The 19,383-nt window shown below is 41.1% G+C and overlaps 1 protein-coding gene across 1 annotated transcript; it reads left to right on the top strand.

Moving 5' to 3' along the window:
• On the top strand, window positions 1-18,012 carry si:ch211-51a6.2 (neurotrypsin). The gene is made up of 14 exons (XM_010738345.3): window positions 1-288; window positions 2,101-2,140; window positions 5,798-6,040; window positions 6,169-6,307; window positions 6,586-6,761; window positions 6,856-7,003; window positions 7,648-7,826; window positions 10,749-10,890; window positions 11,807-12,021; window positions 12,226-12,367; window positions 13,368-13,646; window positions 13,842-13,964; window positions 14,102-14,382; window positions 15,501-18,012. The coding sequence occupies exons 1-14, from the start codon at window positions 217-219 to the stop codon at window positions 15,818-15,820; spliced, it is 2,499 nt and encodes an 832-aa protein (XP_010736647.2). The 5' UTR covers window positions 1-216; the 3' UTR covers window positions 15,821-18,012.
• Window positions 18,013-19,383: the final 1,371 nt, after the last annotated feature.

Below are 19,383 nucleotides of genomic sequence, written 5' to 3'. Positions count from 1 at the left end.
TGTCGGCATGCTCTCTCCTCACCAACAGCGCGTCATTTTTAGCTCGGGGCCGGGTTGGGTGTCTGTGGATGTCGGCTTGAGTTCAGCACGGTGTTATCGCCCTGCTCGGCTTGGCTCGGCACGGCTCGGAGAGGACACATTATCAGACAGAAGGTGGGGTGAGGAGCGGCTGAAGGTGTGCGTGGAAGGTGCGGAGGAGATGGTTCCTTCAGCAGGATGGATCGGAGGAAAGTCGTGCCCGGGTTCGTTCCCTACTGTCTCTTACTGGTCCTGTGTGTCTCTGCAGAGGTAAGCAGTCTCAGCCTATATAAAGCTGATGTTTACGATTTGTCATTCAGCCTGGAGCCGTTTTTATGTCAGCAGATTTAACTCCGGACTACTGCAACACTTTTATTTCTTTTCATTCTATGGTTCTGTAATTTCTCTAAAAATCCTGGAAGTCTCACGTAAAGGTCTTTGGCAGCCTTTCTGCAGGAAACAGAGACAATAATCTGATGAAGTGCGTTTATGAGCAGTTTGGAGTTCCAGTCTGTTTGTTCGTAAACAAGTTTCACAGCAGATAAACTGTGTGTGCTGTGAGCTGGAATGAAACACACTCCTCTCCAGAAACCTTTATAGAATCATATCACATCACTTCGAGGAAAGAGAAGTAATATACTAATGCATAATTAGGAAAATGAGGCTTTTGGCACAGCTAAGTGGTGGAGATCAATGCGCATGAAAAATACATCAAATCACACAACTCATAGATCCACAGCGTCTCTTATCTGTTTTTTTCTTTCAAGATCAATAATAATGCAGTCAAAGTCTAACATAACTGTAAAGTGGATGGATCCCCTGTGGAAACCAGAGGTGGGCGCTAACAGAACCAGAAGCAACAGATTACAGGAGGGTGGGGGCGGTGGGAACGTTTGTAACACTAACCCTTACCCTCCATATCTCCTCACTCAGCTTCTCTTTTTGTCCTAGCATGCCTCAGATCACAAACAAAAAATAATAAGCATCATTATCTGGTGATGTGATCAGGATTTTTCATTTCTGAGGCTCCGGTTGACTGATTCAAGCAATTCAGCATGTGTTCTGATTACATTACTAATGTTAAAACAAACAAACAAAAACCAGTTAACTGCCAAACATCAAACAAGGTCAACTATATTTATACTTTCATACTATACTAGTCCAACAGCAAGAAGCACTGACACTCTCCCGGTGCTCTGAACTCGCAGCCCGGGAAGCCCGGCTATCAAACTGAGCTAACATGAGCTAACAGCAGCTACAGAAGTTTACTTCACTGTCCATCATAAACTCTGTAAATCACAGAGAGTTGAGGCGGAGCAGCCGGAGGACATCAGAAAACATTTTCTCCATAAAATATGATCCAGTTTCACCAGAATCTAAAAAGTTACATAGTGTGAGAACAGACGTACGAATGACAGAGACACCATTCACCTGATCACAGGTCAGTGTGGATCAACAGGAGTTAAACTCTGTTAGTTTATGGTAGAAGTGTCATAGTCATTGACTCAGTTCAGATCCACTGTAGGGCCGAAAAACATAACAAATAATGTCCACATACCGCAGTCTGTTTATTCATTCATTGGCAGTAGGTGTGTTTGCTTTTTTTTCTTATTATCAGCAGTTCAAAGTCTATGCTCATTTTTATTTATATCACATCAGTGCAGATAAGTGTGACAGGGAAACACCTCAGTTTAACAGCTTTCAGGTCCAAGGCTGGTCCAAGTATTTCAGAGGGACATGAACTGAATTTAAACAGTCTAATTCAAATCCAAACAGAACTCTGTCAGAGAGAGTACATTAACATGATAAAACTAATGTCCACCATTCCTTATTTCTCCATTTTATAGAGCGAGTCATTTTCTAAACAGCTCAAGGTTAGGTTGGTTTGTTCATTTGTTTATGTCTGAGATGAGCCAATATATCTGCACCCTCAGCTACCATGAGCATATGAAAGTACTCTGGTATTTTGGATGAAAGTCTGTATAAAGGCTTTGCAGTAATATGTGCCATGCGTTTGTTACTCCTCTGCACTGTAAATCAAACTCTGTATTTGTTCCATGATGTTGTATTTCTTCTTCACAGGTCAATGAAGATGGATACTTGAATATTGTGCAGAGTGCAGGTGAGGGCCATCTTAAAATCTTTGTTCATGTGTGTCTGTTTCGGGGGAACAAACCTCACTGAAATGTCTCTCATAGTGTGAAGTTCGGCAGAAAAACACCAACATTTAGATGAACAAGAGCTGTGTGGCTCTACAGCTGATTAAGGGCAGTAATTATCTAGTAATTATAATCAGGTTTGATTGAAACCTTTCAACCATGATGGGATTATTTTTGTCTGTCAAGAGTACAGTTCAGTAAATGGATCACGACACCTGGGCTAATGTTTGTCAGGCCTTCCTAACCCTCTGAAACAAAGAGAAAAAAAGTCCTGATGAGTCCAAAACTGAGCTTTTTGTCCATTACACAACAGCCGAAGGACTCCCATCCCCAGAATGCAGCTTGGGGGAACAGCACGCCAACAAGCCCAAACATAAAGCCAAAGCTATAGAGGAATGACTTTAAAACAACAGTGTTAACACCCAGGAGGGGCTCAGTCAGTCCAGATCTCAATCCTGTCCACGATCTATGTCAGGACTTGAAAAAGCTTTACGCGTATGCCCTGTTTCATACCTTTGGTCTGTTCTTGAGCCCTTAAGTATGCAAGTAAAGCATGCTCCATGAAGAAATGTTTTTACCAGTTTGGTTGCTCAGCCCTGATCTCAACCTCATCCAACATCTTCTTCATCATCTTTCTAGGATAAGACAAGTCCCTAAGCCCTTACCTAACTCTAGCCCTAAACTTGATTGATCTCCAGTAGGGAAATTCACCTGTTCTGCAGATCAAGAGTCTAAAGCAGAGGAAAGACTGAGTGAATGATACATAAAAAAATAAAAGAATAGTTACTGCACATGCATTCAGATGTATTCTCAGCCTCTGTTCAGGTCAAACTGTTTCTGTTCTTGTCCTAATAATGACATAATTACTCATATCCTTTACTCTAAGCAGACACTCTAATCTGGTTTGCAGTCGACAGTATATCCTTTATGTTCATCACCTCAGCCCCCTGCTCTCTCCCCTCCAGTCACGACATGTCTGTATACAGTAAACCCGTGTGATTCTACCACCATCACCACCACCACCACCACCACCATCAGCCTGTGTCCTGTGCCGATAGCCCACAGTCACAGTTAAAACCCTGGAGATTGATTTTCATGCATCATGCCTTATGGCAATGAGGATTCACTACAGCGAACAAAACTCTACTGATTTCATACCTGTCACACACTCCCACTGGAAAATAGATGAGCTGACTGTTGAGTATTTTATGCTCGGCAGCTGCGCTTGCAAAAATCTACACGTGCCAATGTTGAGTAACTGACTGTAGGATTGAGTCAGGCTTCCTGTTTCATTTAATTTAGTTTTTTTTTAAAAGGACAACGTTCATTAATCAACAGTTCTGGAACTGTGCCAAAGTTAGCCAGCGAGCACATTTTCAGCTGCAGTCCTTTGGCGACATGTTTTCACAGCAGTGAGGTGAAACCAAGGTGTTCTTGGTCTGTGTGTGAACCAGTCACATAATGTCTCCCCAGGAAACAGTTTTATAGACGGCTTTTACAGTTTGGCAGTGCTTCTGGTTGCTCTTAAGTGTCTCCCATGCATTTCAGCCACATCATTGTCTTGTTAAAGCACCATCTGCACACCAGATGAATATGTTACGTTTCACATGTGCTCCGGCTTAATAGAACTTGTTTTTACCGCGATCACTACAGGACCTCATAACCTGAAGCTGCTTCTGATCCCACTGATGAAGTGTGAAAAACATTAGTCAGCTCCTAGGAGACAAAAATAAAGATCGTAATGGAAAAAAGCAGTGATCACTTGGGCTAAGCATTTTGTTTATCCCAGAGGATCATGTAAGCTCTTGGCTTATTTATGGAATTGTTAGCGACAATCAGCACGGTTCAAAATGTCTCCAGTGTTGTAACTCATTCTTTTTACAGAATTGTTTCCTTTGAATTAATTCATGTAAACATATCAAACCTTTTGAACCTTTCAGGCTTTGATAGTTTTTGCAAAATATAGCATAGCATATCATATATTGACATCTGTTACATTGTAACAAATGTCAAGGTCCTGTGTGTAAGCTAGGAGAATATATTGGTCAAATGTGGAATATACTAGTCATAAGTGTGTTTTCATTTGTGTATAAGCACCTGAACATAAGAGTGTTTTGTTTTTGTGACTTTAGACTGAGCCTTTTAAATCTACAGAGGGAGCGGGTCCTCTTCCACAGAGTCAGCCATGTTTTATTGCCATGTTTCTACAGTAGCCCAGAACAGACAAACCAAACACTAGCTCTAGATAGGGCCTTTCACGTTTCCACGCCCACTTTAGGTTCTCTTACTAGCTTCAAAGGGGTAGGTGGGCTGAGGGGTGTTCAGTTGTTTGCAATATGCAAGTTCACCACTAAATCTTACACTCTGGACTTTTAATAAAGATAAAAATATAACACAGTGAATGTACAGTGAACTGATCATAGTTGCAAAATATGCAGGACCACGTCATGTAGGCGGCCTGCATCCCTGTCGCTTGCAGTACATTATTCCATACAATATTGATGACTGATGCATTAATATATATATGTAGCATTATAAATGTATCAGCTGGCAGAAATGGAACTAACTACTTCATATACTACTGGATAGTTGAACAGTGTATAATAATAATAATTTATATATATATATATATATATATATATATATGAATATAATAATAATTGTGGTAAAATATATTATATGCGAACTATATACAGAATATTATGTACAGTATTTATATTAGTCAATGTTATACATAAACACAAAGAGATGGGAAAAGGGACCTACAGGTGGTGCAAAGATAAATCTATACACCTTAAAAACACCTAAAATAAACAAAAGAAAGAGAGCAGTGCTCACCACAGTAATGCTGTTTAACAGAAAAGAACCTGTGTGCAGTGGGAGGGGCACTTCACTCATACCTAGTCCTTCCCAGAAACTCAGATATTAAAGGAGATACTAAAGGACTTTTTTCAAGAGTTAACTTGCTAACTCTCTGTGAGAAGAGCAGGAATTGTTTAGTAACATGTCAGTGCAAGTAGCTAATCCAATATTAATAACGTATTGTGTATTTTAAGGACATCCATTAAGATGATATAAAATATTAATCATTTATGTTGTGTTGTGTTATGGATGAGACCTTCTACTTTCTGCTCTTGTTTCTGAACGATGAAAAGAATGTGCTGTTGTCATTGTCTGCACATGACAGTAAACTGTACCTGCTGTAGGACATCTTGACCTGCACACACACACACACACACACACACACACACACACACACACACACACACACACACACACACATGCAGTACTACTTTCCCTGTAGTTGTCCATTTTCCATTTTTTGTGTAACACAAAATATCTGATATGATCAGACACATCATACAAACTCATTTGTCTCTCGCATAATTGACTTTAAAACTTCACACAACACATCAAAATCCAACTCTCTCAGTCAAAGTTGAACAGACTAAAAAATCATTAACACTGGTCCCCTTGTGCTTTATGTTAAATTCCTTACTGAGAGACAGTTTGTTTGTTGTTTTAACATAGTCATGAATCTTACTTTTAATAATATCTTAAAGCTGATTGTTTTCTTCTGCATGTGATGTGATTCAGTAAAAAGACCTCTGTGTTCACAGCTCCGCTCTCCTGTTCAGAGGGCTTCACAGAACTGGGCTATTATAATGGCTCAGTTTCCCACACGGACTCAGGCTCCCCCTGCCTGAAGTGGACACACTTTCCAGACTACATGCAGCAGTACCCAGGCCAAGGTCTGGGGGACCACAGCTTCTGCCGAAACCCAGACCGAGAGGCCAACCCCTGGTGCTTCTTCAGGCAGAGCTCTGGTGCCATCGGTTGGGCATACTGCGACTGCCATCAGGGTGAGCGGATGGATGGATGGATGGATGGATGGATGGATGGATGGATGGATGGTTCGGCTCCTAGGCACCAAAGTATTTTTGTTATTTTTCTGTGTATGGTCACTAAATTCCTCCTGTGTTGTTTGCAGGTGCAGCCAGATTGGTGGGGGGGTCATCTGCCAACAATGGGCGCCTGGAGGTCTACCTAAATGGCCAATGGGGGGCAGTATGTGACACACACTGGACTGACCGTGATGCCAGCGTCATATGCAGACAGCTTGGACTGGGGTAAGGTTATTTCTAATGACAATGAACATGTGAGGACGATGGTGAAAATCATGGGTGTGAACTGACTGCTGACTGAACTACAACCAATCTGACTTTTGTTGTTGTTTTGTTGTAATCAGATTGTGGGAAATGTGTTGGGAACAGTGCTTTCTCTTGCATTTAGCTTAATATGACCAGACAGAGTAGCTTCTGTTAAAATGAATGTGAAATTTCCATCGCCTTTGGACATGCATGCATGTATGTGCGTTCTGAATCTGAGAATCTGTGTGTCCATGCAGTGAGATCGGTACAGCCCTGCAACATTCCTACTTTGGCCCAGGTACTGTTTTCCACTATGAACGTCTGGGTTGCCGTGGTAATGAGAATTCCCTACTGGAATGCCGGAGCAGGAAGTTTGTCACCAGTGACTGTTACCATGGCAACGAAGCAGGAGTGGTTTGTGCTGAACCTGAGGGTAAGGTCAGACCGTCACCTCAGATTCTATAAATAAATACATCTTGGTAGACATGTGTATGTAACATTGGGTCACTTCACTTTTTGTTTCTCAGGCGTTGGCATTCCTTTGAGGCTCGTGGGAGGCCTGGAGGACTTTGAGGGCCGTGTTGAGGTATACCACAACGGCAGGTGGGGAACCATTTGCGATGACCAGTGGGATGACACTGATGCTGAGGTGGTGTGCCGACAGTTGAGCCTGGGGTAAGAAACAACTTCTGTGCTAGCGCTTTACAAAGAATGTCAGGATCAATAATTTAATAATATAACTAACTCAGTGCCAAATTATGAATGAGACATTTTAGATAAAATTCTGTTTTGTGTTCTTGTAAAAGACAGAATAAGACTCAATTCTTTAAAGTGGGACCAAGTGTCTATAAAATCATTTTGAACACTAAAATTCCAAATTCTGTACCCTATTCCCAGTCGGAGAAATCAATAGACTAAAATGTTTACTTTATATTATGTCTTAGTATAAGCCTTTGTCTGGGCCTTTAGCTACACTTGCTTTGATTATTACTTCAGTTTTTTATGCACCAACTGAGGCAATAACCGTAAACATTTATTTGGAATAAATCTGCTGGACATATCCTCCTGCTGTTTTTAATTTTAAATTAAAGAGACACACTTTTAGATTATATCTGTTTGTATTGCACAGCCGCTGTACTTGGGTGTTTATGAGAAAGATTAGTCATGTGCTGAGATAATTTACCCCAATGCTGACTGAGTAGAAACACCAGGAGCAACAACATACAGTGTTAAAAACAGTATTGTAAACTGCATATAAAGAGCAAATAGGCCTAAATACCTACAAATAAAAGGTGGTGTTTGTTTGTCCTGACCAACAGGGGCGTGGCCCAGGCGTGGACATGGGCTCACTTCGGGAAGGGTGCTGGTCCCATTTGGTTGGATGGGGTTCAGTGTACAGGCAATGAACTCTCTCTAGAGGAGTGTCCTCATAACATCTGGGAGCAGCACAACTGTGACCACATGGAAGACGCAGGCGTATCCTGCAACCCATACACAGGTCAGAGCCAAACAAACTCACATGTTCATATTAGACAACACTATAATAGTTCCTGTGGAAAGCAACTTTCCTTTGCTTAAACCAGTGATACTTAAACCTGTGATATCTAAAGTCAAAGGCATTTGGAATCTTCTGTTCTGACTGAGTGGTGGGGATTCCTGGGACCTTAACTAAGTAGGTTCATTTACATGTGGAGAGTCGCTAAGGTCACATGTAAGTTGTTAGGTGGCATATAGTAGTGTCATACTGAGCTGCTTGGTTATTTGCTACCATTGCCACTCAACGGGAGAACAACAAAATGATTTGTATGCAGAGAAATGTGTTTCTACACATTTTCTATTTCATTTAAGTCCCAGAAAACAACTCTGTGTAAAACAAGCATGATCGGTTGTCTCTGTTTGCATTGAACATTTCTCAAGGTTGCACTGCTGAGTGAGTGCTGAGCAGTTCCAGAATGTTAATTGGAGGTTCAGTTCACTGTCATTGATGTTCATAGACATTGATGCTCCCCTTAAGATGAACTGTAATAACTTTGGCGAATCCTTAACCTTTCCTTCAGTACCATCATCAACATTTGTGAAATACTTTGATTTAGAACCAGACAAATGGCATTTCAGTCAGTGCATGTAGATGTGACAATGTGCAGCTCACATAAATGCATTAGCAAACATGTTGATGATGTGGTGATCACAGAGAAAATTAAACAACCAGAAAGCCTGGATGAATAGAGACATCGGCAGAGACTGGAGAGAGACCACTACACTAACAACACCAAAGATGAGTGACAGGCGATCCAGACTATCACAGTATACAAAAGCAGGAGGTTCCCCATTATGTGTGAGACCAAGTTACCAGAGGAGCTAAACACATTTTATGCTTGCTTCGATCTCCTCAGTCAGCTATTGAGTTTATTTGGCTTCCAGAAGACATTGTCTGTCAGTGTCCACAGCAGATGTAAGAAGAATCCTGATGAGAGTGAACGTCAGTAATGCTGCTTGGCCTAATATCATCTCTGGCCATGTCCTAAGCACATGTGCCAACCAGCTAGTTGATGTCATCACTGACCTTTTTAACACATTGCTGTCACATGAGACTGTTCCCACCTGCTTCGTTCCTGTACCTAAAACAACATCTCAGTCAGTCTGGATCCACACCAGTGTGCAATCACAACTAAATCTACAGAGCATAAAAATAACAACACCTACAGTACCAGTCAAAATTTTGGACGCACCTTCTTATTCAATGTTTTTTCTTGTTTCAGTCATTTTGGTTATTTTCTACATTGTACATTAACGCCAAAGACTTCAAAAATATGAAATAGCACTTAAGAAATTAAGTGGTAAACAAAAAAAGGGCAAACAGAATTTGATTTATATTTTAGATTCTTCAAAGTAGCCACCTTTTGCTTTGATAACTTTTGACACTCTAGACATTCTCTCAAGCAGCTTAATGAGGTTGTCATCTGGAATGATTTTCAATTAGCAGACGTGCCTTGTCAAAAGTTAATTAGTGAGATTGTGCTGGCATCCAGTAAATAGCCATATGCAATGCTATATTATGGCAAGAACTGTTTAACTTTGTAATGAGAAACCACAGTCCATCATTACTTTAAGACATGAAGGTCAGTCAAATCAGAAAAGAAAGTTTGACACAGAGAAGGTGAACAGATGGTATCTACATGCGTGGTTCCCACGTGAAGCATTGTGGAGGAGGTGTGATGGTGTGGTGACACTGTTGACAGTTTATTTAAAATACTCTTAACCAGCATGGCTATCACAGCACTTTGCAGTGACACCTCATCCCATCTGGTTTGCACTTAGTGGGACCATCATTTGATTTCCAACAGGACAATGATCCAAAACACACCTCCAAGCTCTGTGAGGGCTGAAATGTGTTGGGCTGACCAAGAATGAGAGTGATGGAGTGCTGTGTCAGATGACCTGGCCTCCACAATCACCTGACCTAAACCCACTTGAGACTGCACGCACTCCTGTTTACATCAGTGGAGCTGAGTGGAGCCGGAGAACAGGTTTTAGGTTCCTGGGGTTACGCATCAGTATTTCTTAGGAAAGCTTAAGAAAACACAATTCTTGTTAGCTTTTACAGAGGAGCAATAGAAGCATCCTGGCATGCTTTGTGCAGGACCCAGGACAGGTGGCTCTGCAGTGTGTGATTAACAACACCCAAAACATCACCATCACTGGTACCCATCAATCAAGCATCACTGATATCAGTGAGGTGAGGTTCCTGCGCAGATACCTTGCTGCCATCTGCCAAGCGATACAGAAGTATCTGCTGCCATGCCAACAGACTATAGAGTAGCTTCTTTCTTCAGACTGTAAGACGCCTCAATTCATCCTTCACACTCCACCATAAAAACTAGTAGTATAAAGGGTTTGTGTTTCGTTGTGCAACTCTGTGTGTAGAATATAATAATATAATAAATAGCAAATGCTAACATGCTAAACTACATTGGTCAACATAGTGATGCAATTGTCGCAGACACCCTCCTCTCTAACAGTTCTTCTCAAAGGTGTCCTTAAGGTGCAGACTACTGCATCCTTATCCAGGGATTGACCCTCCTGTGTTGGGCTATGCACTTCTTTAATGGATATTTTGTGGCCTTGGTGTATAAAACAACTCTATAGCAGTTAATTGCCTGGGAATCACCACCACCCAGTCAGTAGTGAAGAGGCTTTTTGGACAAGAGGTACAGCATATTTAAGTTGCCTTAGCACTTCTAGATATTCTATGACTCTAATGACTGAGAATGCATGCACATTCATCATTCATCCCAGTCATTGTGTTCTTAATTGAGCTAAAAGAGAGCAATAAAACTAAAACAGATGAGATGCTTTATGTCATGCACTCCCTTGAGTATGTGATCTAATACAGTATAAGTGTTCTCCTGTGTGGCTGCAGATGGTGCAGTTCGTCTGGTGGGAGCAGACAATCACTGGGAGGGTCGTGTGGAAATTTATCACCAGGGAGAATGGGGCACTGTGTGTGATGACAACTGGACCAAGCTCAACGCCCAGGTGGTGTGTAGACAGCTGGGCTTCAGGTCAGTGCATTGCTACATCTGAGTCATAACAGAAGCCCTCTGTACCTTAAAAGCTTGTGATTTTTCTCAAAGACTGAACAACATACTGGCAATTATCCAACCAGGGAGATCGCAAGGCATTCCCTGAAATATATTATAAACCGTCCAGCATGTTGAGGGTCTGCACGGGGGCTTTCCTGTGTATGCGCCTGGAATACCTCCTCAGGCATGAGGAGTAATCATCTGCCTACCTCAAACGGCTCCTTTTTATGCAAAAAAGTAGCAGTTTTACTCCTTCCTGCCCCCTTTCCTCCCTACCCACTCCTTCACAGGATGTCTGAGCTCCTCACCTCTATTCTCATCCACTTTAATTCATTTTTTCTCATTTATCAATGATCATGTATATCATCATGATCATTGATAACAAATGGAACTTGATCAAATTATGAAACAAGCTAACTAAATTTAAAACAATTGAATGTGCATGAATGTTCTTAGAAGATTTAATAGCAATTTGGCCATAAAAATACAAAAAACGTTTTGTGCGAGTGGAAATTTTGGTGTGTCTATGTTTGAGCTGTATTTTGTGCGCTGTCAGGGACTATGGGCAGAAAATAGAAATTTCCTAAAACCTGGTGCATTACATCTCCTCTTGTTTTACATAAGGGTTGATGTTATCAGAATCAGGATCAGAATCAGAAGTACTTTATTAATCCCCAGAGGGAAATTGTTTTGTTAATGTTAATGTTTGTACATTGTTCCTGTTTAAATAAAGAAATTCAAATTCAAAAGAGGCTTGCAATCCATAGAAAACCTCAACTGCATCCATTAAATTTTATGGATTGATGGAACGGAACTTAACTGAATATTGGTGATATTGTTCTTCATGCACTGTCCATAGAGAGATCAATGTTCTGTGGTCATGCCCTGTCTGCAGTGGCCGAGCAGAGGTGGCTCCTGATAGGGTGTATGAAGAAGGTCATGGGCTGATCCTGCTGGATGAGGTCCAGTGTCTGGGAACAGAAACTACTCTTCAGGCCTGCACCCACTCTGAGTGGGGCCAGCATGACTGCTCCCACAGTGAGGATGTTGGTGTCCGCTGTGAGAGGGGACGTGACGCTAATGAGATACCAGCTCTGTTGCCTCCTGTTGGTAAGTGCACAAATTGGTGGCTATTGAGTAAAGGGGGCGGATAGTTCCATTTCCTGCTGATGAGAATTGTGTGTATTATATTTGTAAAGGCCAACATACCTCAGGATATGCAAAAAATTACTTGTATCTGAAAAGGATAGGGCATGAATTACGATCATCAACAACACAACATTTATATGTTTTTCTTGTAATGTTTGTTTGCAGGCCCTCTGGTGCGTTTGGTTGCTGGAGAAAGCAGGAAGGAGGGTAGAGTGGAGGTCTTTATAAACGGCCAATGGGGAAGTGTGTGTGATGATGGCTGGAATGATGTCAATGCAGCTGTAGTTTGCAGGCAGCTGGGATTCACGTTAGTATGATTACACCTCCTTTCATATTTTTGCCTAAGAGAGTGAGACAAAAGCTCCTTGAGTGTCCGGAATGAAAAAGTTAATCCTCATGAGCATGAATATACACAGAAAGTTTCCTAAAAATCTGACTGTTAGAGCTTCTGTTTGCTATACTAGCAGTGTGTCTCTTGTTGGTTATATGATTGTATTCTTTTATTTTTTATTTAAAATTGTATTTTATAAAGATTTTTTTTGGCCTTTTCAAGCTTTATTTGATAGAGACAGCTGAAGAGTGACAGGAATATGGGGAGAGATTGTCGGATTTGAACCCTGGGCTTCTGCAGCAAGGACTGAGCCTTCGCAGGGGTGGCTGCTCTACCAACTGAGCTAAACACAGCCCCGATGATTGTATTCTTAATTTCTGTGAATTTTTGTACAGGCATCCAGAGGATGGATCCCAATGACTTTGGTGTTCCTAGTATTTTTTGTCTAGTGCCAGAGCAGGTTGACCTTTTTGGTTCATAAAATCTGGTGCAAACATTCCTGACGTTTCCTCCTGCTCTTCCTGCATTTCTGTGTTTAGAGTGAACTATTCCATCAAATCTGGTACACGCAGGATGAATTAAAACAACTCTGGTGATCCTTTAACTTTCAAAGCACCATCATCTGGTTGACTTGTACAATACCAATAACTACACGACATTCCTTCGCTGAACTTTGTGTTCAGTGCTGATTAGCAAATGTTAGCATGTAAACACGCTAATTTAAGATGGGGAAAACGATAAATATTACCTAGGAACTGCTAACTATAAACAGTTTCATCAGAATGTGATTTGATAAAAATATATAAATGAAAACATGAGAAGATATGATTTGTTGCATTGAGAAGGTTTGTAGTAACAGTTGACATCAGACGACCTATAATACATATAGCTATCTGTACATTTAACATACAGTATGTATTTATAGAACAAAAAGAAACAAATCAATGCTGCATGTCTTGTGTGTGCTGTTCTCCAGCGGTGTGGCTAAAGCTCGATCCATGGCATACTTTGGTGAAGGTCGAGGCCCCATCCATCTAGACAACGTTCGTTGCTCAGGCACCGAGATGTCCTTAGGCCAGTGTCAGGCTGTGGGTCAAGATGGCCATGACTGTCGCCACAGTGAGGATGCGGGCGTCATATGTGATTACACCCTAGATCCTGTTGGGGATAGCACCATAGCAATGCAGACCTGTGGCCTGAGGCTCAATAACCAGCGCCGTCGACGCAGGATCATAGGGGGAGATAAGTCACTGAGGTTAGCGATACACGCAACACTCTGGCTCCATTGTAGGTAGATTCACACAAAGTTCAGTTTGATTCACTTCACTTTAAGCCCCTGTACAAATATGGTTACAGTAGTCAATCAGACAAGTGGGTGAAACTGTGCAACTGTTTCAGCCTCCAGCAGCCTCCCGAAGCCTAACTCTGGCTTGTGTGTATGTGATTCCAGGGGTGAATGGCCCTGGCAGGTGTCTCTGTGGCTCAGGTCTCAGTCTAAAGGGAATCATCCTCTGTGTGGAGCATCACTCATCAACCCCTGCTGGGTTGTAACTGCTGCCCACTGCTTCAAGAGGTAGGAGTCAATTTACTTCCCTGTATTCACCTTTTGGCTATATTTTTAAATTTAATGGCTTCACCAGGGGTGTTAATATTGTGTATTAAGTATTTTACTTCAGGACCATCATTTCCAATTTTTCTGTCCTCCTTCAGATTTGGCAGAGACCCTGCCCGTTATGTATTGCGCTTGGGTGACTACCACACTGAGGAGCAGGATGACTTTGAACGCACCTTGTCTCCTCAACGCATAGTTATCCACAGAAAGTACCACAGTCAGGGCTGGGAGTACGACATCGCCCTGCTGTGGCTCAAAGGCACAGAGGGAAACTGTGTGGCTTTTAACCCTCACACCAGTCCGGTGTGTCTGCCAGAGCCGGGTAACAAGTGGGAGAAGAGACCTGCTGCCTGTGTGATCACTGGCTGGGGCATCACAGGTACTGTAACTTCACTGCATGTGGAGCTCCATCCTGAAAGACTGTAGAACATTTTCTGTCTGTTCATCTGTCTCTGTCTCTCAGAAATAAAATGTTTACATTGAGCACAAACAGGCGGCACGGTGGTGCAGTGGTTAGCACTGTCGCCTCACAGCAAGAAGGTTCCTGGCCCCTTTCTGTGTGGATTTTGCATGTTCTCCCTGTGTCTGCGTGGGTTCTCTCTGTGTACTCTGGCTGCACTTAATAGGTTAATATGCTGACTCTAAATTGCCTGTAGGTGTGAATGTGAGTGTGAATGGTTGTTTGTCTCTATGTGCTCTGTGATGAGATGCCGTTTTTCCAGGGTGTACCCCGCCTCTCGCCCAAAGTCAGTTGGGCTAGGTTCCAGCCCCACCATGACCCTGATGAGGAGAAGTGGTTACAGATAATGGATGGATGGATGTTGAGCACAAATAAACACCCATCCATACCTCCTTCCCTGGGTATATATATTGGGTATTACATAATGTTTCTAGTTGTAAAACTTTTTAGGATTGAGGATTTTTAGGATGTAATGTTAACTCTAATGATCCACTTCGGTCACTTGTATCCATGACTGTAGCAGGCTGCGTTTGCTCCAAGTTGTTTCATATCTGGCAACCTGGGGCGTCAAAGTTGGCATTGGTAGTAAAAGTTTCAAGAGAACATAATGGGTGTAGTATTGTTGCCGAGAAGCCATTTTTTAGTATTTAGTTTAGTTTAGTTTCCCTAATGTCTGATGACATAGCATGGTAATTTAGTGATTAAACAAGTACATATGTTACATATTACTCATTTTGTCACTAAGTAACATCAAAACCCATGCATCTACCTCAGTTATATTGTATTGTCAGTGGACAATTTGGCAAATAAAACCAGAGAAACACACATTATTTTACCTTCACTACTACTATGTGGCACATCTGTGTTATGGACACTGAATGGCCCAATGCTTCATAACACGACCAGAGACTCAGGTAACTTTGCTTAATTTGCTCTCGCTTCATTAATTGGATTGCGGTTGGATATCTTCTACTTAATGCTCCCACATTACTGTACTCACATGTAAATGAGACTTGTTTCTTGCTTCCTGCTCTCAGATTCAGAGTACTCCCGGACTCTGCTCCAGGCCTGGGTCCCCCTGCTTCCAGCCTGGAAGTGTAAGAAGAGATACAGTGATCGTTTCACAAGCCGCATGCTGTGTGCTGGGAGCCTGTCGGAGCGCCACCGTGTGGATAGTTGCCAGGGTGACAGCGGGGGTCCACTGGTTTGCCAAGGAGATGGTGGACGTTGGGTGCTGACAGGAATCATCTCCTGGGGTCACGGTTGTGGAAACCCCTCATTCCCTGGGGTGTACACACGTGTTAGCAGGTTCCTGAGATGGATTGACAAGGTCATCAACAAACCTTACAAGAACTGAATAACACTGACTAACGTCCAGTGTTAGTAAGTGGCCTCAGGGCTTGAGGTGTGTATTGGTAAGAAGTAAGCCTGCTGGCTGTTGCTTCTGTGTTGTGCCATGTACACAGCTCTGACATTGAGCTCATTGAGATCATTTGTTTCTTTTCCCACATCACTTCAAAAAGCACATGCTAAACATACTACATGTATATTGTTCTCACAGCGTGAACTAATAGCAAATGTCCATGCAGTAGGACACCTGTGTTGTGGCATACCTTGAGGATACATAATCAGAGCCAGTGATGAGTGCACAGTAAAAGGTGGTAAGAGGTTGCTTACATTATGATGTATTGTAGATGTGACATTCGTCCAAACTGCAATATGTACCTGTTTCTTGCACGTCTTCATCTAACCAGTTCAATGGCTGCTTCTTCTTTCATTCCACGTTCACAAAAGGATATCTAAAACTGATCTGCCAAAATAAAAGGAGTTAGCAGTGCTGCAGATTGGGAATAGTACCCTTCCAAACACGCTAGAACAGAGAAAGACATACTGACAGACCTGTGGCAATCCAGGAAGAAAACTGGTGGACCCATGAAGACCTGTGCTGGGTACACACGGCATAGCTGTACACTAAACCAATCATGTGAAAGTTTGAATGACGTTGCACTAAACTGCATGCCTTACAATCACACTGGGCTTGCTTGTAAATGAGAATTTCATGCAGCCCAGAGCCAGTGACTGTGTACTGTGGAAAACACAAATACCTTTGAAGAATGATGCGTCTTATAATAGTGAATTTGTACATACAGACATTTTGTTTGTTTTATTAACATTCCAAGTGTACATCTCTGAACCAAACACACAAGGTTAAACCACTATTCATCATTATTTTAACCATTAAGGTCATCGTCGTTGCCAAATGTAACAAATACACTACACACTAACATTTACTGACAGCTATAAATCCAGTGTAAATCCATTGATATAACATATGGCTTTCAGAGGCTTATAACAAGACTGAATTACTGAGCTGCCTGTAAAAGCTTCAGGTTCACTGTTTGGTAATTTGATTAGGTGTAACTGTGTTTGGAGATGTGGGAACATGTATGGATGTTAATGTCTTTGAGGTCTGAACTTGAATTAGAAAGGGGGATAGTGTCAAAATATTTATTTTCTAACCTTTATCATTTCAGTTCATATTGTGCTTACATGGTGGATAATCCAAAATTTATTTATATTTATTTTTTGGATTTTTGGATTCAGTTTTTATTGTTTTGTTTTTATTTATTTGAAAAAAAAAAAAAAAGAAACATCAGTGTTGACTTTGTTAAGCTGTATTTATTAGTAGTACTGTTGATTTTAACATAGTCACATTCCACTATGAGACCGGAGAGATGCTGTAAGTAAACGTGCTGCTGGGACATTTATGATAATGTATCTAAACCACAGGACATCAGTAATTACCACAAGACACTTAACAGAGACTAGCAGGCTAGCCTTTTGTTCACTGTGCAGATAGGATAAAATAAATGTCTCAAAACAAATGATTACATTTTCCACAATTCGTCAGTACTTTATGATTCATGCACCACATCTCTCATCTCTTTTTAACAAGAATAGTTCTCACAGCTTAATTTATTCTGTGAGTGTACGTCGTTCCTTGTCTTAATGACACTCGGCACTTGCTGCGAATGTTTAAAAAGCCCCACAGAGAAGGGATGCCGGCCTAAACTCCTCGAAGGCTTTTAATGTGTAACAGATTGAGGACATATTAAGATTGTGTCAACAGCAGACAGAGAATTATCACAGCAGAATGCATTTTTACATATTTATTAATCTTTGCCTTATTATAAGACACAACATGAAGAAAGGCTACACACTGCGAATCCATAATCAAAAACATCTGAATTAAAATAAATAAGAAAATTATATTTCATTAATTAACCTCACATAGGCTCATACAAAACAAGTTTACATTGAGTTTGATTCATTTTAACATAAGAATTATTATATATGTTTTATTAATAGCATCTGCCTAACTCTTCTTCACTTGTTATTGGATCTTGTACACTTGTGAAAAAACTGTCATAGTTGGAGTTTTCAGTTAAACCCGTGCGAAGTGCTGGTGAATCCCAGAGATGTGCCTCAGAACTACAACAGCTTGTTGTATTTTGAATTGTCACTGTGCAGTAAAAGCGTGAGAAAAGACTCCTGACTCCTTATTTAACTCCTTCAGCTGGAGCTTTCATTCTGCATCAATATCATGAAACAGTCCTCTCCCAGGACGGACGGACATGCAATAAATTTCATGAAAAGATCAGCAAAAATTACACAATATACGAATTTCGATCACAAAATACAGATCTAGCGTGTGTAGGTCATTTAACCTAAGTGAAGAGTTAAATATTTATTCACAAAGACCTCACTTTCTTTCTTTCTGTGCATATTTACAATCAGGAGTAATAATAATAATGACAATAATAATTTCTCAAAAGAAACTGAGTCCTTAAGTTCAATTTAGTGCACTCTTTTCTACTGACCACATCAGACTGATAATGATCTACACCTCTATGTTCATTGTAATAGTAATGTATGTGGTGTATACTGTACACAATCAGCTTAGATTGCATTATCAGGCAGAAGACACAGTGAATTGAACAGCACAGCCACTACCTTTGTGATATTAATTGGATGAATGGATTCATTCTACGATGAAGTCCTGACACAAAAAACTCAACTACAAAGACTGTGTGTGTAAGCAGCAGTAAGAAGTGTAGCTCCTCATCCTTTATGTTCCCCCAGATGATCTGTGATTGGCTGCAGGTTCCCAGATTTAGCAGCCAATACCACGGGAGGTTGAGAAGGACCTAAAAGATGAGTGTTTAAATGTGTCTAAAATAAATTCCTATCATTTCATTTTTAAAAGTGTGAAAACATAATCACTAAGAGCCTGTGCTAATATATACTCTAAACTGTTTCATCATGTTCCTTTCACACAAATGCAATAGCAAGTAAATGGACAGCAGGTGTCACCATTTTGGTCCATTTTCAACGTTTGCTTTGCCCCACACCATTCCTACTTTATTTTGGACTGAGTGTAGATGTCCTTTGTTGTGTTACTGCTGCCACTGTTGATTATTTCCCTCCTCTCTATACTTTTCTTCTGATTCTTTCACCAATTTGTCTCTCTTTCAGGTTTCCAACGATATGTGTGAAAAGTCTCATCCGTCATGTGTTAATGCAGTTTTTTCTTTTTATTATTTTGACAAGGAAATTATAATATGTAAAAAATAATTTGTAAATTTGAATTTGACCATTTTACCCTAATTAGTCAGTGGAAGGATATAAGGACATAAAGTATTTTAGTTGAATTAGGTGTTTCAGTGATGTGCTTTTGTCATTCTGCTGCACTGTGTTTCAATAAATATACATACTAGGTGGCAGAGACAGATTCAACTCCAGGTCCAGATTTAGCTACATGGCAAAGAGTGGCATGAGCAACAATGCAGAATCTGATCAATCTTAAGTATGAGATGAGGAGCTTGAAGTGGATCCAGCCAAGGGCCAGTGGTAGCAGGC

The sequence above is a fragment of the Larimichthys crocea genome, unplaced genomic scaffold, assembly GCF_000972845.2.
Source record: "Larimichthys crocea isolate SSNF unplaced genomic scaffold, L_crocea_2.0 scaffold220, whole genome shotgun sequence".
Taxonomy (NCBI): Eukaryota; Metazoa; Chordata; class Actinopteri; family Sciaenidae; genus Larimichthys; species Larimichthys crocea.
The sequence above is the reverse complement of the archived record's forward strand: the minus strand, read 5'-3'. Positions and strand labels throughout refer to the sequence as shown.